Source organism: Salmo trutta, chromosome 4 (assembly GCF_901001165.1).
Source record: "Salmo trutta chromosome 4, fSalTru1.1, whole genome shotgun sequence".
Classification (NCBI taxonomy): Eukaryota; Metazoa; Chordata; class Actinopteri; order Salmoniformes; family Salmonidae; genus Salmo; species Salmo trutta.
The window spans coordinates 25,007,405-25,030,396 of NC_042960.1; the positions used below are offsets into that span (position 1 = coordinate 25,007,405).

Genomic DNA, 22,992 nt, shown 5'->3' on the forward strand with positions numbered 1-22,992 from the left:
TTACAATTCCCCACATGGCATCTTGTCATTGTTGCTAGCCTTCTGGCCATCCAGAATCGCAACAACACACGGATTTTTGCCCCATTGAAGCATGCGCATCGTTTTCGTGACATTGTAAGATAACCCCTCTTTTAAAAAATGTAAATGTGGACATTGGCGCCCCCTGTCTGTTTAAAGGTTGTTTCCAAACACAACCACCAGGAGGCAGAAGTCACTGACCACAGCAGGCATCTGGTGCTGATTTTCCCTCAAAATCTAATCCCACACCTCCCATTTTCCATCTGCAGGAAAGTATCGTTCAGTTTGCTAGAGATTTTGGAGTACGACTGACAACCCTACACCGTCAAGGCAGCTCGGAAATCCTCACTACTTCCTTTGAACGGTGAACACAGGAATACTGTATGAACTCTAATCTATGACTAAGGCCTGGAGTTGTTTCCGATCAGGTCAGGTAGAACTCAGGGCCCTTCCTATGACCTCAGTCTCTCCTGTGATGAGAGACGGAGAAGGCATTAGCTTTTTATAACACTACAACAGGTGAATTGTCACAATTGTATTTATGTCTGAGAATCATGTGTACTTATACAATTATTTTTTGATCAAAGTTTTTCTATAGACATGTTTTACAAAGAACTGTACAGTGTAGTCATCGGTTTGGTGTGGGTTTCATTACTTGGTGTTATGACTGCAGATCATAATTAAATAGCATACTTTCATAGTCCATTTATAATGATATGTGATATATATTTCATTAGAATGACGAACCCTATTGCAAGTCAATTACCTCTTCAGTTGTCTATTGGACGGAATAAGTATATGAAAGCATAGGCTCGTCTCAACTATAAGAGAAGTGAATTCATACCGACAACACCTCACGCACAATATGGAAAACAAGTTGTTTGAACTATTACCGCATTCACAATCAGAGTCATACATGTGTGTATTTTACAAAATGCTCAAGTTCACAAAACAACTACCACTTCACATGCATACAAATTACAATGTATTTACATTTGATTTGCTTTGGTAAGGCTCACTTTAAAACGTATAGTTTAGACTTCTGCTTAAAATATGCTGCAGTTGAACAGAATACTGTAAGTGTTTCTTTGGGGCAAATCTCACTGCTTGTCCATGGACATCAGAGCAAGCACTTTATATTTTTACTACTAAACAATATCATTAGTATCAGCTAATAGTGAAAGTGACAAGTAGCACGTAGTCCCCAATAGTTACAAATAATGTCCTTCCGTATACATGATAAGTAAAGGGCTGTATTCCAGATGATCAGATCTCTCAAAGCCAATTTAATTACACTTTGCCAGGCGTTGTGAGATCTGAGCAACATGACCGCAATGAAGACGACCTGGAATGTGCACCATGGTTTTTAGTGCAGTGTTCTAAGAACCATCAATCCAGAGGAAAATAACCCTTCAAATGTGTGATGTGTTCTCATTCAAATATATTTTATTAAACTTAAACAGAATTGAACATGCAAAAAGGATGATTTTGATCTGGATCTAATGTTCTGAAAAACCATCCCCAGCAGCTGGTATATAACATTCAGGACCCAGCTAACACTTTTTTTTAGTTCCCACAGCGGTGTGGAGAAGTTCTTTTTAAAATAACCGAAGGAAAACTTTAAAGAAACGTTAGATGAACTCTGCGCCAGCTAGGGAGTCTCTCATTCATTCTCTCCTGTCTGTGAAGGACCAGTCCCAGATCAGTCCAGGTACTTCTCAGCACGGAGGATCTGGCAGTACATCAGCAGGGAGAAAATCAGAGCCAGGATCTGAAACGACAAGAGAATGTTTGAGTTATAAAAATGGTGACCTATATTTCACAAAACTGGATAAGTTAATTGTTTGCCAGATAACTTTCCTAAATGTTTAGATTTTTTTTAACTCAATGTTTGAAGCTCATATTTCTTAGTTCACTGAGAGAGCTCATATTTCTTAGTTCACTGAGAGAGCTCATATTTCTTAGTTCATCAAGTTTAGATATGTTACAACAGACTAAATATTCTCAATAACCCAGATTCAAGCTTTCTTCATAAACATGCAAGTTAAGTTATATCTGGGTGTTTTGCAAATTTAGTTGACTAACAATGATCCTGCTTGGTGGGAATTGATTGCTCAATTAATATGTGGTAGTTACCTGGACAATGCCAATGCAGACTCCAAACACCAGGACAGAGAGGATGTTGTCCAGGAGCCACTGTCTGGCCTTCTGATAACACGGCTGAGAGAGGGAAGAGGAAGAGGAAACCGTGGGAAGAGAGAAGGACAAAGGGGAAGGAGGAGAGGGAAGGATGGGAGGAGGAGAGGGAAATGTGAGAGGAAAAGGGGAAGAGAAAAGGGCAAAGGCAAAGGAGCAGTAGATGAGGGGGAGGGTGGGGGACAGAGAGGGAGATGGGGGTTGGGTAGAGGAGAGAAGAGAAGAGTGGAGGACAGATGTGAGTGAGAAGGAGAGCAATATGTTGATGAGAATTGAGTGTTGAAAGAACGCAGTCGAGAAAATAAATTGTATTATCACAGGCAGGGTCATTCTTTACATTCTTGTAAGTGTGAGCGCACATGTACATCGCACAGCAAGACATGTAGGCAGCTGGGAAATGTCTTGTGAGCAGGCTGTTGAACCTTGACTCCCCCTCCTCCCTGTCCCCCCCTACATTTGAGAAGTGGTCTGACCTCGATCCATCCTTCAACACATTGGTCCATCCCACCGGAGCAGCAGGAAAAGGGGAGCGTTCCGTTGATCACGAGGTACCAATCTGTTTTGTTGGTCACGCCGCAGCACTTGAACTAAGAAACAAATATTGCATTTGTTATTATCTCTGTTGGGCTCTGACTCTCTTTCAGATTGTTAGTTTGTTTGTTTGAAATTGTGCCCCTAAAGAATGTGTCCCTGAATCAGCAACTGCACAGCCCCTCAGACTCACTGATACTATACAGTATGTACATGGATGTAACTTTCTAGCCAATTCAGGAGATTTAAAGGGATAGTGCCAGATTTTGGCCCTTTTTCTACTTACGCCGAGGCTGGTGAACTCATGGATACTATTTTTATGTCTCTTTGTCCAGTATGAATGAAGTTAGAGGTATTTTCGCGAGCCAATGCTAAATAGTGTTCGCGCAATTGCTGGAAGTCTACTGGAACAGCTACAGTAGCATGCTGACTGGTTAAGTAAGGTCCCTGAAAAGGGACAATCTACAATTGCTACATCCATATTTGGACATATAAATGAATGATATGTAGCCATTGATTCTTGAAGAATATACTTATAAATGCCTCATGAGCTAAGTTCAACTGTCGTACCCCACCAGAACCCCTCAAAATATAAGCTTGTTTTACTCCAATGTTTGTAAACAAAGTAAAACAATGGATGGTCAGTTCTGAGGGGTATCCTACGAAGCAGGTTTGAGGAGTTAGGAGGTAACTTAGGTCAACTCTGAGTTCAACTAGGTATAACCGGTCATACGAATGTGGCTCACCTTTTTGCCAGGTACATTTCTATGGCAACGAATCAGTCAGAACTCATGGCAAACTGCAGGAAATTAGCTGTTAAATTGCACAATTCTCTCTCAGCCTCATGGTAAAATGTGAACAAAAGCTTGAGATGGCCCACTGGGCACGCACTGGTTGAATCAACCTTGCTTCCACGTCATTTCAATGAAATTACATTGAACCAACATGGAATAGTGCCCAGCGGAGAGCTATAAAACAGCAAAAGTGTATAATTGCAGGAAATTTGCTTTAAAACTGCAAACTTTTCTCTTAGCCTCAAGACAAAATGTGTGGAATAGCATTATAAAACTGCAAATGTTTCTCTCTGCACCATGCCAAAATGTGTTGAAATGCAGGAAGTTAGCTGATTTCCAAAAAACAAAAACTGGGGATTGGCCCACTAATGATCACTAAGGCCGGGATGGCCTACACCCGCATAGCTGGGCTGCGTGCAGTTCTGATTTCAAAATGCACCTCTGCCTTTTAAATACGTCAGTCAATGCTTCAAGCCACACTCTGGCACACCCACCGAACAGAGCAAACGTACCTCAGTCTGTTCAAGAACGCTTTGGAGAAACGTGTCATTCAGTACAAGCTGTTCCACAACGTAGCAAACATTCAAGTGAACTGAACGCACCCCTGGTGTTTTTGCCATGTCGGATGTGGAACTGCATTAGAGCTGTCAAATCGGTAGGTGTCTGCTCGTGTAGTTGTCATGATGCTAACCCATCCCACTCACATTAGAAGTTCAAAACGAGAAGGTGTAGGCTGTATATCCTGTCGAAATAATGACACCATTTTTTTATAATTTAACCAACAGCTTCAATTCGTCAAGGCATGGACTCTACAAGGTGTTGAAAGTGTTTCTCAGGGATGCTGGCCCGTACTGACTTCAATACTTCCCACAGTTGTGTTAAGTTGGCTGTTTGACCATTCTTGATACACATGGGAAACTATTGAGTGTGAAAACCCATCAGCATTGCAGTTCTTGACACAAACCGGTGCACCTGGCAACTACTACCTACCCCATTAAAAGGCACTTAAATATTTTTTCTTGTCTCATTCACCCTTTGAATGGCACATATACACAATCCGTCTCAATTGTCTCGAGGCTTAAAAATCTTCCTTTAGCCTGTTTCCTCCCCTTCATCTACACTGATTGAAGTAGATTTAATAAGTGACATCAATAAGGGATTATAGCTTTCACCTCTCGATTCCCCTGGTCAGTCTATGTCATGGAACGTGCAGGTGTTCTTAATGTTTTCTATACTCACTCTCATCGTCAGTCAGATTAAGTGATTTATCACTAAATACACAAAATATACACAGAACAGACACAAGCACCATATAAGGTGACAAACTAGAGATTGGTGGGTTTCCCCTAACCCCCACCCCCCTCTACCATTTTCTGCACATTGTCCCATGACTTCTTCAGTCCTTCGTCTGTCAAGTAATCCTTCATCCCCTCCTTTAACTCATCCTGAGCTTTCGTGTCCAGCTGAAAGAAGGGATGGAGAAAGAAAGAGAAGGATGAAGTGGGGGCCTTCATATACTTGCAGCATATGAGACAGATATAGGGGATAATGTAGATGTACAGAAGGCTTCTAGAATGTAGATGACTGTACCACCTCTTTGTCTTCTGCATCAACCTCTGTATCGGTATATTGTTTATTTTTAAACACTGGTTGTTAATTTAGTGGTAATATAGTGGTAAAACTTTACTAATGACTCCCATTTGGGGTTGTTAAACATTCGTGGGTGAAACTGGATCTTTATGAGTGGCCAGGAGGGTTGTAGATGGATGGTAGACTGGACTCACCTCATTGTGAAAGATATGGAGGACCAGGGTTAGAGTCACCTCTGTCAACACCAGGATCAAAAGAATTACAAAGAACTATGGAGAGGGAGGGAGAGAGAGATGGAAGAGAGGGATGGGTTAGGGGATGAGAATGGATATTTTAAATGATTTGGACCTGTGCGTGTGTATGTGGTTTTGTGTGTTGTGGTAAGTTGACTTGTAAAGGTATTTAACATGATTGAGGTTGACCCATGTTTTGTGATGTCATGGGGACTCACCGTCATCAGCAGGCAGCGCTGCTCCTTCAGGGCGCCAAGGCAACCCAGGAAGCCTGTCACCATGGTGACGCCCCCAGCGACCAGAAGTAGGTTTGCTGCAGAGAGTGAGGGAAAAGACAGCGGGAGGGAGGAGAACTCGGACTGGGTGAATGATAGCCACACTCCCACTCCAAACAGGCCACACCCTCCCAGCTATAGAGGAAAGAGGAGACACAAAAGGTGACTTAGGGTGAATCCCAATACGTAGTGGTTGTTCTTTCCAAAATCAAAGTTTGACCCATGTTTTCAGTCCTCAAAGTAATCTATTTGTCGGATAAACATAGATTTTCGAGTCAGAAGTAGTTGCCTCCATAGTTAGAAGATAGGACATAGGAAAGGAAGTTTTTGCATTGGGACTCACCCTGCCTATTGTGACTGGTCCCAGATCTGTATGTGTCTACATGTATAAAAGCACTTACATATGGGATCAGGCTACCCTGTGTTATAAGTTGTGCGTTTTAAAAGCAGAAACAGAATGAGATCATTAATGCTGCCTGCTTGACCTACATACGTAGAGATTTGGCAGGAGTCTTGATCGTGTTTCCATATGTTCCTAGGAACTAACATACAGTACCAGTCAAAAGTTTGGACACACCTACTCGTTCAAGGGTTTTTATTCATTTTTACTATTTTCTACATTGTAGAAAAGTAGTGAAGACAACAAAACTATGAAATAACACATATGGAATCATGTAGTAACCAAAAAAGTGTTAAACAAATGAAAATATAATTTATATTTGAGATTCTTCAAAGTAGTCACCCTTTGCCTTGATGACAGCTTTGCACACTCTTGGCAGTCTCTCAACCAGCTTCACTTGGAATGCTTTTCCAACAGTCTTAAAGGAGTTCCCACATATGCTGAGCACTTGTTGGCGGCTTTTCCTTCACTCTGTGGTCCAACTCATCCCAAGCCATCTCAAATGGGTTGAGGTCGGGTGATTGTGGAAGCCAGGTCATCTGATGCAGCAGTCCATCACTCTCCTTCTGGGTCAAATAGCCCTTACACAGCCTGGAGGTGTGTTGGGTCATTGTCCTTTTGAAAAACAAACGATAGTCCCACTAAGCACAAACCAGATGGGATGGCGTATCGCTGCAGAATGCTGTAGTAACCATGCTGGTTAAGTGTGCCTTGAATTCAAAATAAATCACTGACAGTGTCACCAGCAAAGCACCCCCACACCATCAGACCTCCTCCTCTATGCTTCATGGTGGGAACCACACATGCGGAGATTATCTGTTCACCTATTCTGCGTCTCACAAAGACATGGCGGTTGGAACCAAAAGTCTCACATTTTGACTCATCAGACCAAAGGACAGATTTCCACCGGTCTAATGTCTATTGCTCATGTTTCTTGGCCCTTAGTAGTGGTTTCTTTGCAGCAATTCGACCATGATAAAATGGCGGCCGACCAATAGGGCAGTTGTGCTTTTATCTCCCAGGGCAATGAATTTTGCAGTATTTATTTTATTATGTTATTTCTTCGATTATTAGCCCAGATTTCTTTTTGTGTTATTACATACAACCAGAAAGAACTTTCGGCGGTAACTCACCAGCATTTCGAGCAGGAATACGACTTTCCCGAATTGGATCCTTTGTTCGTATCCTCCAGGGCAATTTAACTGATTCCAGAGGCTGATCCAAAACACAGCCGGCGGAGAAGAGGTATTCGAAGTGGACTCCTAGTCGCACACACCACCCACCGCTTCCGAGTATATTACTTGCTAATGTTCAGTCTCTGGATAATAAAGTTGACAAGCTCAGGGCTAGGATCTCCTTCCAGAGAGACATCAGGGATTGAAACATACTCTGTTTCATGGAAACATGGCTCTCTCTGGATATGCTGTCTGAGTCCGTACAGCCAGTTGGGTTCTCAGTTCATTGCTCGGACAGGAATAAAGTTCTCTCCGGGAAGAAGAAGGGCGGGGGTGTATGTTTCACGATTAACTACTCATGGTGTGATTGTGATAACATACAGAAACCCAAGTCCTATTGTTCACCCAACCTAGAATACCTAACAATCAAATGCTGGCCGTATTACCTCCCAAGAGAATTCTCTTCGGTTATAGTCACAGCCATGTATATTCCCCCTCAAGCCGATACCACGACGGCCCTCAAAGAACTACACTGGACTCTATGCAAACTGGAAACCACATATCCTGAGGCCGCATTTATTGTAGCCGGTGATTTTAACAAAGCTAATCTGAGGAAAATGCTACCGAAGTTCTACCAGCACACTGACTGTAGCACTCGCTCTGAGAAAACATTGGACCACTGCTACTTAACTTTTTGAAATGCCTACAAGGCCCAACCCGCACCCCCCTTCGGCAAATCTGATCACGACTCCATTTTGCTCCTCCCTTCTTGTAGGCAGAAACTCAAACAGGATGTACCCATGCTACGGACTATTCAACGCTGGTCTGACAAATTGGAATCCATGCTTCAAGATTGTTTTGATCACACGGACTGGGATATGTTCCGGGGAGCATCTGAAAATAATATTGACGAATACACGGATACGGTGACTGAGTTTCAGGAAATGTATAGGAGCTGTTGTACCCACAGTGACTATTAAAATGTACCCAAACCAGAAACCGTGGATAGATGGCAGCATTCGCTCAAAACTGAAAGTGCGAACCACCGCATTTAACCTTGGCAAGGTGACTGGGAATATGGCCAAATACAAACAGTGTAGTTATTCCCTCCGCAAGGCAATCAAACAGGCATTACGTCAGTACAGAGACAAAGTGGAGTCACAATTCAAAGGCTCAGACACAAGACGTATGTGGCAGGGTCTACAAACAATCACGGACTACAAAGGGAAAACCAGCCACGTGGCGGACACCAACATCTTGCTTCCGGATAAGCTAAACACATTTTTCGCCCACTTTGAGGATAACACAGTGCCACCGACGGACTGTGTTAGGATAACACAGTGCCACCAAGGACTGTTGGCTCTCATTCTCTGTGGCCGACATGAGTAAGACATTTAAGCGTGTTAACCCTCGCAAGGCTGCCGACCCAGACGACATCTCTAGCCGCGTCCTCAGAGCATGCGCAGACCAGCTGGCTGGAGTGTTTATGGACATATTCAATCTCTCCCTATCCCAGTCTGCTGTCCCCACATGCTTCAAGATGTCCACCACTGTTCCTGTACCCAGGAAAGCCAAGGTAACTGAACTAAATGACTATCACCCCGTAGCACTCACTTATGTCATCATGAAGTGCTTTGAGAGACTAGTCAAGGATCATATCACCTCTACCTAACCTGACACCCTAGACCCACTTAAATTTGCTTACCGCCCCAATAGGTCCACAGATGATGCAATCTCACTGCACACTTCCCTATCCCATCTGGACAAGAGGAATACCTATGTAAGAATACTGTTAATTGACTATAGCTCAGCATTCAACACCATAGTACCCTCCAAGCTCATCATTAAACTCGTGGTCCTGGGTCTGAACCCCGCCCTGGGTCCTGGACTTCCTGACGGGCCGCCCCCAGGTGGTGAAGGTAGGCAACAACACCTTCACTTCGCTGATCCTCAACACAGGGGCCCCACAAGGGTGTGTGCTCAGCCCCCTCCTGTACTTCCTGTTCACCATGACTGCCTGGCCACGCATGGCTCCGACTCAATCATCAAGTTTGCAGACAACACAACAGCATTAGGCCTGATTACTAACAATTATGAGACGGCCTACAGGGAAGAGGTGAGTGCCCTGGGAGTGTGGTGCCAGGAAAATAACCACTCAACATCAACAAAACAAAGGAGCAGATTGTGGACTAAAGGGAACAGCAGAGAGAGCACCCACCTATGCACATCGACGGGACCGCAGTGGAGAAGGTGGAAAGCTTCAAGTTCCTAGGGGTACACATCACTGACAAACTGAAATGGTGCACCCACACAGACAGTGTGGTGAAGAAGACGCAACAGCGCCTCTTCAACCTCAGGAGGCTACAGAAATTTGTCTTGGCACCTAAAACCCTCACAAAATTTTAAAGATGCACAGTTGAGACTATCTTGTCAGGCTGTATCACCGCCTTGTATGGCAACTGCACCATCCGCAACTGCAGGGCTCTCCAGAGGGTGGTGCGGTCTGCCCAACGCATCACTGGGGGCAAACTACCTGCCCTCCAGGACACCAACAGCACCCGATGTCACAGAAAGGCTAAAAAGATCATCAAGGACACCAACCACCCGAGCCACTGCCTTTTCACCCTGCTACCATCCAGAAGGCGAGGTCAGTACAGATGCATCAAAGCTGGGACTGAGAGACTGAAAAACAGCTTCTATCTCAAGACCATCAGCTTGTTAAATAGAAATCACTAGCACCTTAGAGGCTGCTGCCATATATACTGTACATAGACTTGAAGTCACTGGCCACTTTAATAATGGAACACTAGCCACTTTAATAATGTTTACGCATTTTTGCATTACTCATCTCATATGTACACTACCGGTCAAATGTTTTAGAACCCCTATTCATTGAAGGGTTTTTCTTTATTTTTACTTTTTTCTACATGGTAGAATAATAGTGAATATATCAAAACTATGAAATAACACATACGGAATCATGTAGTAACCAAAAAGTTTTTTTTTGATTTTAGATTCTTCAAAGTAGCCACCGTTTGCCTTGATGACAGCTTTGCATTCTCTCAACCAGCTTCATGAGGTAGTCACCTGGAATTAATTTCAATTAACAGGTGTGCCTTCTTAAAAGGTAATTTGTGGAATTAATTTTCTTCTTAATGCGGTTGAGCCAATCAGTTGTGTTGTGACAAGGTAGGGGGGTATACAGAAGATTTGGTAAAAGACCAAGTCCATATTATGGCAAGAACAGCTCAAATAAGCAAAGAGGATTGACAGCCCATCATTACCTTTAGACATGAAGGTCAGTCAATACGGAAAATAAGAACTTTTAAAGTTTTTTCAAGTGCAGTCGCAAAAACCATCAAGCGCTATGATGAAACTGGCTCTCATGAGGACCGCCACAGGAATGGAAGACCCAGAGTTACCTCTGCAGCAGAGGATAAGTTCATTAGAGCTACCAGCCTCAGAAATTGCAGCCCAAATAAATGCTTCACAGAGTTCAAGTAACAGACACATCTCAACATCAACTGTTCAGAGGAGACTGTGTGAATCAGGCCTTCATGGTCGAATTGCTGCAAAGAAACCACTACTAAAGGACACCAATAAGAGGAAGAGACTTGCTGGGCCAAGAAACACGAGCAATGGACATTAGACCGGTGGAAATTTGTCCTTTGGTCTGGAGTCCAAATTGCCAATTTTTGGATCCAACCGCCGTGTCTTTGTGAGGCACACTTAACCAGCATGGCTACCAGAGCATTCTGCAGCGATACACCATCCCATCTGGTTTGGGCTTCGTGGGACTATCATTTGTTTTTCAACATGACGATAACCAACACACCTCCAGGCTATGTAAGGGCTATTTTACCCTTACCAGAGTGCTGCATCAGATGACCTGCATCAGATTATTTGTTTTTTTGGTTACTGCATTATTCCATTTGTGTTATTTCATAGTTTTGATGTCTTCACTACAATGTAGAAAATAGTTTTTAAAAAATGGAATGACTAGGTGCATATAGTCGGTAGTGTATATACTGTATTCTATTCTACTGTATTTTAGTCTATGCCGCTCTGACATTGCTCATCCAAATATTTCTATATTCTTAATTCCATTCCTTTAGATTTGTATGTATTGTGTGTATTGTTGTGAAATTGTTAGATATTACTAGTTAGATATTACTGCACTGTTGGAGCTAGAAACACAAGCATTTCACTTCACCCGCAATAACATCTGCTAAACGTGTATGTGACCAATAAAATTTGATTTGATGAAGGCCTGATTCACGCAGTTTCCTCTGAACAGTTGATGTTGATATTTGTCTGTTACTTGAACTCTTAACTTTTAACAAGGCACACCTGTTAATTGAAATGCATTCCAGGTGACTACTTCATGAAGCTGGTTGAGAGAATGCCAAGAGTGTGCAAAGCTGTCAACAAGGCAAAGGGTGGCTATTTTGAAGAATCTCTAATATAAAATATATTTTTGGTTACTACATGATTCTATATGTATTATTTCATAGTTTTGATGTCTTTACAATTATTATACAACGTAGAAAATAGTAAAAATAAGTAAGATGTGTCCAAACTTTTGACTAGTACTGTATGTCCAGAGTTATTGGAGTGTAGTTTTATGTCTTGGTGGCACCAACCAGAGGCTTTATCATGTGTTTTCCCACCTTTTTTTTATTTTACTCCGTGGCCCTTTATGACTTTGCACTTTATTATATCTAATTCAGAGTTTGTGTTCACATCCTTGTGTTGTTAGCCAATACTGTACATTATGTGTGGTGCATGGTGAACTTGTTCCTCAGCCTAAGGTCATTTTCATGTTTATCTGGGATCACAAATATATTAACTTGGGAGACAAATAAATAGACCAAACTTGAACATAATAAAAACAGGACCACAACAAAACCAGTACAAAACTAGAACAAAGCCAGATTGGAATCAGAATAGTTTAAGACCAGAATTTACAATCTCTTATGGTATGTAAGTATGTAGAATGGAACAGACCAGAACTGAGCCAAAACAGGACAAGAGAGCTAGAAGAACACCATAATAGAACCACACAAACAGGACTAGACAAAGACCAGAAACAGATCAGAACTGGAATTGGAGCTAAAAAGCCCAATCTGTGATTTCAACAGCCTGTCCCTCGCACTTTGTTTGGTAAGTTATATTCTTCAAGATTCAAACAATGGGTATACTGTACTGTATGTAATTCATTTAAATTACCATTGGACAGCAGAAAATCATACAGATTGTGCCTTCAAAAAGCTGAGGCATGCCAAAGGACAGAGATGTGAAGGTACTGACCCAGAAGATGAGGTTGAAGACGAACATGAGGTATTTCACGCAGCACAGGCACCTACGAGAGGCTGACATCCTGTCAGAGAGGGAACAAATTATTTTATATACTAATATCAAGTTCAAGCTAATTAGTTTATAACAAGTTCAAGACAAGACTTGAGAAGTTTAATCTACTTAACTCTACTCAAGTATACCTTGGACATACAGCACATTTGAGGTGTGGTTGTGGTGGCAGATGGTTTTGTGTATTGTGGTTAGATTACTTCTAAAGGTATTTATATGGTGTGGCTGCGGTTAGTTGTGTGTGTGTGCGGGGGGGGGGGGGGTCTATGCCTGTGTTGTAGTGTTCTTAGCCAGCCAGTACAGTGTGTATGGTGGACTTATTCCCTAGGCTGTTTTCCTGAGTGGGTCTGATAAGTCACACAGTCACTGTGGTGGAATCTAGTGACCTGTTCCACACACAGGAAGTCAGCTTGTTGGAGCGGACAGGAAGGAACCTCCCTTCTCCTGTTGGACTGCTAATTGTGTGTGCGTGCTAATTTAACTCATGTGGGGCGGTCGTGGAAGGTTACCATGCCAGAGACATGATAAACATGACTCATAACACGACTGGAAGTAGAGCTCTTTCTAAAGGCATGCTAATGCCAGAGGGCAGAATAGTGTGGTAGAAAATACTTAAAAATACTTAGAACAGAATGAAACAGAGGAGTATGTCTTTTATTAATAGTTGTAAAGTAAGAGTCAGTCTTTGAAAATGGGGAACAATTCTTGATCAAGCAAAAAGACATTCATGTTAATAGTGTGAACAATGCAAAAGCATTTTATGCGTTTTTATTTGTTCAATGCTTAGAATGGACATAACTGAAGGCAGACCTACAGAAGAAGAAAAAAACTACTTTGGCTTAAGTTCTGGTGTAAATTATATTACATATAAATTAGTCTCAGTCTTACACAACCAATTTATCATAAATCAATATATGCCATTACTAGGATTCATGCATACACAAACAAGGCATACCTGCGATGGCCGAGACCTTTAATGTGTGTGTGTGTGTGTCCCCACAAGAATAGTAAACAAACAAACATTTGACCAACTGGGGACATTTTGTTAGTCCCCATGAGGTCAAATGCTATTTCTAGGGGGTTTAGGGTTAAGGTTAGAATTCATGTTAGGGCTAGATTAACGTTAAGGGTTAGGGTTAGGAGCTAGGGTTAGTATTAGGGTTAGGGTTAGGAGCTAGGGTTAGGGTTAAGGTTAGCTTTTTGGGTTAGTGTAAGGGTAAGAATATGAGTTAAGGTTAGGGGTTAGGCAAAATAGGATTTTGAATGGGACTGAATTGTGTGTCCCCACAAGGTTAGCTGTACAAGACTGTGTGTGTGTGTGTGTGTTTTAATTAAGTCTACTGTACCTGTCTGATGGTTGACTCCACAGGCTTGATAGGAAGACAAATGCGTAGAAGAATTCCAGACTAAGGGACTCCTCTTTTGTTCTCTGGACTCTTCTCCTTTGTTGAGTTGATTTAATTTCAACTCAATAACATAAGTTTTGATTCAGTCCACTTTGTTCTGTTTTAGACGGTCCTCCAGATTAGAAAGCTACATTAATTTTCCCTCTTTGTATGGATTGTTCTTAGGATAGAATTACAGTTTCTTGTGCTCTCTCTTTGTTTCCTCTGTTCCTTTCTCTCTGTCCACTGTAGAATTCTTGTCAACTTTTAGATAAACTCTGTCCTCCCGTAAATCTTTAACTCAGTTGATACATTTAATAAGTCTATCTATCCCTACATCTAGAGTTTGTTTATCCTTTCTCCCTCTTTTCAATTCACAATACAGTTCTCTCTCTTTCTCTCTCCCTCGCTCTCTCTACTTCTCAATAACTTCCAGATGTGACTGTGTTGTTGGCCGCTCTCAGTATTTTTGCCGTCCCTCCTCCAGCGCCCCTTCTTCCTCCACACCTCCATCCCCTTACTCACCACATCTCTCTCCCTCCTCCCTTTCACACTCTCTATCTCTCTCCTCTCTCTCTAAACAAACATTATTCTCTGTCAGATTATCCTATTCAGCAGAGCAGAGCAGAGAGACATTAAGGCATTTATTTGACAGAGTTGCAGATTTGTTTCTCTTCTATTTCCTCTGATTCTGTTGTACGCACCCCCCTCCCCCAACCCACACACACACTTACTCCCCTTCCTGAAATAATAGTTGACGAAGGTTGAGGTGGTGTAGTGGCCAGGATAACATTTTATATTTACCAAGGATCAATCTTACTAAAAGCGGTTGTTGTGGCTTTAAGTTTAATTTGTGATCACATCAGAGGGGTTCTATGACTGAGTTGTTTGCCTGAACAACTGTTTTTGATCGCTGCTGTTTTCTCTGCTAGACGTTTGCAACAGATGCAACTTCAGCAAAAACAGACCAGTAGAACAGAAGACCTGTGCGTCATCACAACACCGCTCTTTACTGCAGGTCACATTGAACTGTGCTCTGATCATAAAGATGGGGAAAGGGCACAACCTAGTGGCCATAATCGGCAACACGTATGTTTTTTTTTGTTATTTAACCATTATTTAACGAGGCAAGTCAATTAAGAACAAATTCTTATTTACAATCACAGCCTACACCGGCCAAACTCGGACAATGCTGGGCCAATTGTGCACCACCCAATGGGACTCCCAATCATAGCCGGTTGTGATACAGCCTGGATTCAAATCAGGGTGTTTGTAGTGACGCCTCTAGCACTGAGATGCAGTGCCTTAGACCGCTGCGCCACTCGGGAACCCCATATCAAATCAAGTAAACAAAGCCTTTTCTATGGGACAAATCTTAACTTCCACTGAAGTTGAATATTGACTTAGTCATGATGTCAATGGGAGACTAAGTGACTAAGTGAAAATTTGTCTCAGTGGAAGTTCAGATTTGCACCTATGAATTGATTGCTATTGATTTAAGCAGTTCCAGAAATAAAGTGCATTTGAAGACCGCAAATTGTTAAGCAAAAAGTATTAATATTCTGCCACGTTCAACAACTTCATTCTAGAACATGCACTCTGCACATCTAAAACTTTATTTAACAAAAAAACATTAAGACAAAACAGCATACAAAATACCAAGGGTAAAACTTATGACCATGCACACAACCACTCCTATCTTCCCTGAGTTATGTTGACAGAGCACACAATCACAGATGCATACAATGTCAAAGGCCTTTTCAGTAGTCCAAAAATATTTTTAACTTTTACATTATCACCTAGAAAAACTTTTTATGGAAAACTCTTCTATTTTTAAACTGCAGTGGTTAGACAGAATGCCGCTCCTCCATTCTTCTTACCTCTCACTCTAATTTTCTTTCTTTCCATTCCCTTCTCCCCTCTCCATTTCTTTTTTACTTTCCCCCTCTCTGTTTTCCCCTCCTGTCTTTTCTCAGTTCGATTTTGAAAGTGAAGGAGGAGCCATCCTCTCTTGCCCCTCCTCCACTCCCTCATCAATGTACAGCAGAGGCTCCTTCTCCTCCCATTTCTCTGCCTCCTTGCTCCCAGCCACTCCTACTCCCCCATCAGGCCCACCCCTCTCTCCCTCAGTCTCGTTGGCTATGAATGTGCTCAGCACCACATCCGTTCCAGCCCCCTCTCTCTTGTTGTCCTCTGGGCTCCCTCCCTCCTCCCCACCCTCATCCTCCTCCCCATCCCCACGCCCTAGCTTCACTGGCCCTGCCCAGGCGTCTTCCTCCGCCCCTTTCTTCCGCTTGGAACTCTTCCCGTTCCGGAAGCTGGACACAAAGTACTCGGTGTGGCTCTGCCTCTTTCGTCTGATGACCAGACAAACACAGTAGAACCCGCCCGCGAATATAACCACGATCAGGAGAGCAACGATGATGACCCATAACAAGCTGGGCTGACCTGTCTTCACCCTGACCCCAGCCACCGTAGAGTCTGGATCTGTGGAGGTGTGGGTGGTAGAGGGGGTCGTGGCATGGCCGGGAGGGGTATTGACCAATGGGGAGGTGGGTGCAGTGGTAAGTCCCTCTGTGTGGCAGGCAGTAATCTCTGAGGCAGGTGTAGGTTCAGGTGTGAGTGGAATGGAGTCCTCCGTCAGACGAGGGGTGGTTTGGAGGGGCCAGACTGGGATAACAAAAGTCAGGTGGTCCTGGGAAGGGGTTGGGAGATAAGAGGCGGTCATAAGGACGTCTTGGGAGAGGGTGGGTTTAGGATCAGGTGGATTGGTCGTATCTATAGGCCCTTCAGTGGTCACAGGGGAAGGTGTCATCGTTTCAACCTCTGAAGTAGTAGTTGGTGCATCAGAGGTGGACTCCTGAACGATGGTGATCTCAGGGTTTGTTATTACCATAGTGATGGCATCAGTGGTAGGTACTAAAACAGAAGTTACTTTCGGAATAGCAGTTACCGGGATGATGATTTCAGGGGCAGGCTGTGCCCTAGTGATGACCATAGGAGCAGGCGTTGTCTCTATGGTGGCCTCCGGTGTAGAGGCTGCCATCGTGACTTCCTCATTAATAGGTGCTGCCATGGTGACATTCTCAGGTACAGTGACGGTGACATTATCTTGGGCAGGGAGATTGGGCAGAGAGAGGGAGAGGAGCAGAGCCCCAAGCATCAGCCGTATCCGCTCCATACTGGGCAAGAAGTGAGAGGGGTCACAGAGGTCAACCGTCCATGAAGGGTTTTGCTGATCTCTCAGATTACGTTTGTCTTCCTCTTTCTGAGGTGCATCAGCGACAGCGTTGTGGCTTGAAAGGTATTGGAGGTTTGTTTTACAAGTCTAGAGCAGAAAAATGTACATTCTAGAAAAGAAAAGCGGTATCCGTCATCAGGTACCGGGGTTCTTGGTTTGACTATAATTGTGTGTCAGGCTTTGATCTTCACTGCACTCGGAATTTCCCTTTCTTTCAGGCCATGCCTTAGATTATTAACAAAGGTTTGACTGGGTGTTAGGCATATGAAGTGCACTTACATAGTCAAACTTGTGTTCTCTTGCTGTCTCTCCTGGTTGCTGGGCTTGTTGTTCACTAGGGTGTACTTAGGTGCAAATAGACCGGAAAGACACAACCCTTCTCTTCCTCTCGCACACTTCAGCTTTTCTCCTACTCCCCTGCACTTCACTTTACTTTTCTGTATCAGCTGTCTATTTCAAGTGTAGCGTGAGAGATTGCAGCAACGGTGAACCAAAAAAAGCACGAGACCTATAGAGAAAAGGACAGATTGAAGGGTAAAGGAAGATATGGAAGAAGGAATGTAGAGGTTATTTTATGCGTACATTGCCACATGTACTGTATAATATGTTTACCTCCTCACAGCATCCACTGTCTGAACCGCTGTAGATGTAAAATGCTTGCTTAGTACACACCTAAAAAATTAAGGAAGTTACCAACACTACTTTTTGTTGTTTATTCTTGTCTACGATGTCACCATCCATTTGACTGTTACATATAATAGAAATGGGGGGAAAAAATCTAAATGAGTGTCTAAAAGCAAGTTGGCCTGTCTTAAAAAGACAGTGATAAAAGATGAAGACTTAAAGACCAATTTATAAAAATAACGTATTTAAAGAAAATAGCCCCTAAAAATGTATTTAAAAAGAATTATGAAGAGATACATTAGGAGGATCATCTTACTACAAGAGCGTGTCAGTAAATTTAACACAAGCCTAAGAAAGTTCACCTGATTTGTATTTTCGAAACATCTCTCTCCCTCCTTTTTCTTGCCTCTTCACACAGTTAATCAGATCAGTGTCTGTTTAGATCAGACATATATCAATGTGTGCCATTTGATAAAAAACAAAAATCGTACTTACCCACATGTTGCTTGGAGAAAACGATTGGATTGAAATTATGAATCCACCTTAAAGGCACATGCTTTAACTCCTGTACTGTGTGAATGACATCTCGTGCACTAGTACATGTCCAAAACACCTTTCTCTCGCTCGCTCGCTCCCTCCCTCCCTCCTGTTCACTCCCTTCTTTCTCTCCCCCTCCCTTTCTCTCTCTAGTTGGTTCTCTCTCTCTCTTCCCCTCAGAGTATCAAATTCTTCGTAAAACAGTTTTGTTAACTGCGAAGTAGTAGCTTCATTTTGTTTATTGCGTCATGTGCTTATTTTCTTGAGCAAAAAGGAGAAGTTGGTCCTACAAAGAGAAGAAGCTGTGTGTGTGTGTTGAAATGTTTGAGCCAGTGTGTTTGCACACGTACACACAGGCCTACTTGGATGTGTGTTTGTTTGACGGTGTGTGTGCGTGTGTGTGGGGAGCAGGCAGTCAAAGGGCGTAGGTTGTCAAAACATGAGAATTCAAAGAAAGAGAGAGTATGATGAAAATTCCGTTTTATAATGTAATAAAAAAAAAATCTCATGTCTTGGGACATTATATGTCAAACTTCAGCTGGTTAGGTGTTAAATTCTACAAGGGTATATTTTCTACTGTATTTACAGTTATACATTATTGATCAAATGGCCGATCCACTATCAATTGTGAGGTAGACCTATAGTCAATTCCTGATAGGTCACCATGTTCACAGGCACACCGATATTCCGTTACTATTTGGGATATTCTAGTATTCCGTTTTTTAGTTGCCGCATATTAGCATCATGTCCCGTTTACAGTAACCCGAATAAGCTTGTGTCCCGGTTATGAGAAACCCAGTTAAAATGCCTGGGATATGCTGATCGTAGACGGGATACTGTGTCATATAAATATATTATTCCGTTTACTGTTGTTTTACATTGTTTGTACAAGCTCAGTTTTGCATAGTATCATGGGTAAATTTAGGAATATTCTGTTTATACAGGGATACTCGTAAGCGGGATATCAAAGATGTATTTTAACAGCTTATCTCGAATAAGACCTTAACTAGGTTATGAGCTATTATCTGGAATGCTGTGCGCGTGTAAACATGGTCAGTCAGGTAAATGAAGCTAAGTTGTTTACGCCCAGTGCAGTCCTTTTTATTGACTAGCTCCTAATAACAGTGCATGTACAGTATTGGGAGTCAACCGTATTTGTGTCAGTGTGTTTGTAGAAATGGCACCTATCTCCTCGTTGCTGTCTGACACACGATGATGATGTGTCTCTAACAAGGTCTGAATTGTCTTAAAATGGGAACTCTCTTATCAAGTGTTATTTCCAGTTAGACATGTTGTTCTGATCTCTTTCTCTATTCCTCTCTCTCTGTCCTCTTCTTTCTCTCTGATCAGACCCAGGCTTAATCTATCTTTCAGTAGACTTATGTAGATCTTATACTTTGTTACAGCCAATAAACATACAGATTATCAATTCATTTTGGAAATGTTTAAACTTGGTCAGGATTACAGTGTTCAAATCTGCCATGGAATTGGTAAAATAATGATGAACATTTCTCTCCAAAGTAATTCCAGGTAAATTGTAGTACTGTAGTATAAAAAACAGAATCATACGCAGGTCTCCAGCGTTTGGTCTGTAGTTTCTTCTGGTATCGCTCTCCCATTTGCATACCAGAAATCAGTGATGTCCTCCAGTGTCACTTTGGGTTGAGTCCACAGGTTGTCACACTCTATCCCTTTCTGCCTCCCCTGCTTCCTCCTCCCCCTCTCCTTCACCCTCTCTCTCTCTCTCTCCCTCCGTTTATGGTCGGGTCCCATGGTGGAGCCGTTGGTGTACCAGAATTCAACCCTTTCCTCCACCGACGACATCTGGTCGACCCACAGGTTCTCCAGATCCACCCCTGACACCTTCTCTCCTCCTCTCCTCGCTCTCCTTCCCCTCTGTCTCTGGACTGACAAACGCACCCACAGGAAGACAGTGAGACCGAGGAAGACCGAAGCAGTCAATCCCAGAGCCCACAGAACAATGAAACAGACCAGTCTAGTAGAGCCAGGAAGCAACGACAGGGACCTTTCATCTGCCTCTCCACACTCAGGACGATCATGCACAGTGTTTTCAGTTGTGTTGTTCAGCCTGTTGTCATAACCTGAGATTGTGTGGTTGTGTCTGAATGAATGAGTTTTCTCCTTCAAAAGTACTGTTGTGTTACGATTATTAGAGGTTGTGGTATTACTGTGTGAAAGTGTGTTTGTGTCGTTGTCTGTGTCATTATCTGTAAACGTGTTTGCATTAATATATGGAGTTGTCCTATTGTCAGCATGGGGGATTGAAATGGTGGCGTGGTCCTGGTTGTTCATAGACTGGCTTGTGTCGTCAGGTTTTGTTTTGTAGCCGGTAGCCCAGTAAGTCACAGTCATGTGCTCATACAAACCAGGACGTGTGACTGTGTACGTAGGTGAAACTGTTGTTGTTGTTGTGACGCTGTTGGCCTTACTTTGTTTACCTCTGTTCAAACCTGTCACTCTACTAGTTGGGGTGATTGTGAAGAAGTCTCTCTGTGTTGTGTAGTAATCTCCTGATGCAATCTCTAGTCCTTGTGTAGCAGGGTGCTGGTCTGCTGCTTGTGACCTGTCTAAGTGTGGCTTTGCTAGCCTGGAGTCATTAATGGTGTCAGCAGCCCATGTCTCTATGGAATTTGGTGTGCTCAGTTCTCTGGCTGTTTCAGTGGTGCTGCTGTCATGATACTCAGTCCCTTCCTCCCCGGGGAGAGAGGTGGTGCTGGGGTGGTCAGTTGTGGATGAGGCTGTGTGTCCGCTGAAGGGAAGAGTCTCATGGTGATTGTGGCTCTCTGTTTCCCTCCTCAAGTCTCCTGCAGTTATGTGCCTGTTGCTCTTCTGTACGGCTGTGGTGGCGTAAGTGGCAGTTCCTGTTCTGAGAATGCCTCTTCGTTGAGTCGTTCTGCCTGAGTTGTTGACAGCTGCTAAGCTAGCGCTTTTCTTCACTTGTGTGTTGAACATGCCACTAGTCCTACCAGGGTGGTTTTCAGTTGTGGAGAGTGGAATTATCAGGGGGTCTGATGTTGTAGTGCTGATACTAAGGTCTAGAGCTGTTGTTGTTGTTTCTGCGGCGCTTGGTGAAGCCGCAGTGGTAGAATGGAAGACAAGAGTGGCGAGGAGGTGAGGAAGGCACATGGCGAGGGAAATCAGAGTCAATCTCATCATGTCTGTGTGCGAGAAAGAGAGGGGCAGAGAAAGATAGGAATAGTGGGATAGAGAGAAGAGTAAAAGAGAGAGAGAGGGAAAGAAGAGAATGAGAAATAAAGAGAGAGAGAGAAAACAAGAGAGAGACGGAGGCATCCAGTGAATCAGATGACTTTGTTTTGCTAGTAATATTGTGGCACACTTTTGAACACTCTGCCATTGCTTCCCATTGTCACTCAGTCTCATACTCAGTAAGTTGTCAGTTCTCAATGAAAAAGTTGTACGCCTAGTGATTTCACGCAATTAGAGACCAACTCTGCTCAACATGGATAATAAAATATATATGCAAATAAACAGAAAAGTACACATACCTAATTGTCCAGCTTTCTCATCTCACTGCCTCTTCCCCTTTACTCGTAATTTCCTCTTCTGCGGCAACACTCATTATCGCACCCTGCCCTATGGCCCTATGGGATACCTCGAACCAGAAGCCACCCATTCGAAGTTGACATGAGGAAACGGTCCGTTTGATTACCACGCCAACAGAGCCATAAGGTGCAGGTTAGAGGGTGAGGCAGGATGTGGTATGATGATGTAGTATGACATGGCCCTGCCTCCATCCTCCATTGCTCAGTCCCCTCAGACGGCAGTTTGGAAAAAAACATGATCTACACCCCACTTCCTGTTGACTCAATTCATTTCACATGTTACAGATTCAAAGTGATAAGCGGAAGTTTGGTGAGAAAAGTCACAGATGGCATTCAAGTCTGTAATTAGCGTTTTTGCCATTGAGGTCAACAGTGACGTCAAAGACTTTACTTATAATGTAACTATTCATAATGCCTGCTTGGCAAAAAATTATCCAGTGCAGATTAGGGGAATTCTGTTAAATTCTGTAAAATAATTTGACATGAATTTATGAACATACGTGTACAGGATGTGTAAATTACATTGTTTGAACAAACAGTAAAAAAAACTGGTTCCCTCTAAAGCTCTGTCGATCATTTACTTTTCCTCTACTCCCTTTCATATTTTTCTTCTTTTCTATCATTTCAACTCTCCTACTCTCCCTCTATTTTTGTACCTCCCTGTATCCTCTGTGTCCGTATTTAATTAGGGATTAGCTGAGATTACCAACCTGAGATTGACCTCATCTGTTTGAGTCACTGACACTGAGGGTGTGTGAGGTATGGATTGGGTGCGAGGTATGGCATTGGGTGAAGAAAGGACAACCGTATTAACCCATCAAGCCACACAGACAGTGAAGAAAGAAAGCCATACAGACCAGTGTAATCTGGAATAAAGAGGGATTGACAAACAGTTGTCAGTGAGAGCATGCCAAATCAATCAAATGTATTTATAAAACCCTTCTTACATCAGCTGATGTCACAAAGTGCTGTACAGAAACCCAGCCTAAAACCCCAAAAAGCAAGCAATGCAGGTGTAGAAGCACATGGAGCACGTGGAGCA

The 22,992-nt window shown here is 42.9% G+C and overlaps 2 protein-coding genes across 5 annotated transcripts; both read right to left on the bottom strand.

Annotated features, from left to right (window-relative positions):
- Positions 1–915: 915 nt before the first annotated feature.
- LOC115192124 (tetraspanin-4-like) lies at positions 916–14,504 on the bottom strand. 2 transcript variants are annotated; one of them, XM_029750284.1, is made up of 8 exons: positions 13,926–14,492; positions 12,523–12,592; positions 5,581–5,772; positions 5,324–5,398; positions 4,907–5,002; positions 2,688–2,801; positions 2,155–2,238; positions 916–1,789 (listed from the first exon to the last, which is right to left on the bottom strand). In XM_029750284.1, exons 2-8 carry the CDS (start codon positions 12,589–12,591, stop codon positions 1,721–1,723), a joined length of 699 nt encoding a protein of 232 aa, XP_029606144.1. In that variant the 5' UTR covers position 12,592; positions 13,926–14,492; the 3' UTR covers positions 916–1,720. The 2 variants fall into 2 exon arrangements, with proteins under 2 accessions (XP_029606144.1, XP_029606145.1); XM_029750285.1 differs by lacking the exon at positions 2,688–2,801 and having other exon boundaries at positions 13,926–14,504.
- A 1,035-nt stretch (positions 14,505–15,539) lies between these two features.
- LOC115192126 (mucin-2) lies at positions 15,540–22,182 on the bottom strand. 3 transcript variants are annotated; one of them, XR_003877880.1, is made up of 4 exons: positions 21,894–22,182; positions 18,325–21,545; positions 17,818–17,877; positions 15,544–17,713 (listed from the first exon to the last, which is right to left on the bottom strand). XR_003877880.1 is itself a non-coding variant. In XM_029750287.1 (3 exons), the coding sequence occupies exon 3, from the start codon at positions 17,143–17,145 to the stop codon at positions 15,937–15,939; it is 1,209 nt and encodes a 402-aa protein (XP_029606147.1). In that variant the 5' UTR covers positions 17,146–17,713; positions 18,325–21,545; positions 21,894–22,170; the 3' UTR covers positions 15,540–15,936. The 3 variants fall into 3 exon arrangements, 1 of the variants encoding a protein (XP_029606147.1); XM_029750287.1 differs by lacking the exon at positions 17,818–17,877 and having other exon boundaries at positions 15,540–17,713; positions 21,894–22,170; XR_003877879.1 differs by lacking the exon at positions 17,818–17,877.
- Between the last annotated feature and the right edge of the window lie 810 nt (positions 22,183–22,992).

Bases quoted from the DNA above. Each gene is read 5' to 3' on its own strand.
- LOC115192126 (XM_029750287.1), bottom strand. From the start codon at position 17,145: ATGGAGCGGATACGGCTGATGCTTGGGGCTCTGCTCCTCTCCCTCTCT.
- LOC115192124 (XM_029750284.1), bottom strand. From the start codon at position 12,591: ATGTCAGCCTCTCGTAGGTGCCTGTGCTGCGTGAAATACCTCATGTTC. The intron at 5,773-12,522 runs GTCAGTACCTTC...TTTCCTCTATAG, and splicing joins TCTTCAACCTCATCTTCTGG to CTGGGAGGGTGTGGCCTGTT. The intron at 2,802-4,906 runs GTAGAGGGGGGT...TTTGTTTCTTAG, and splicing joins GGGACAATGTGCAGAAAATG to TTCAAGTGCTGCGGCGTGAC.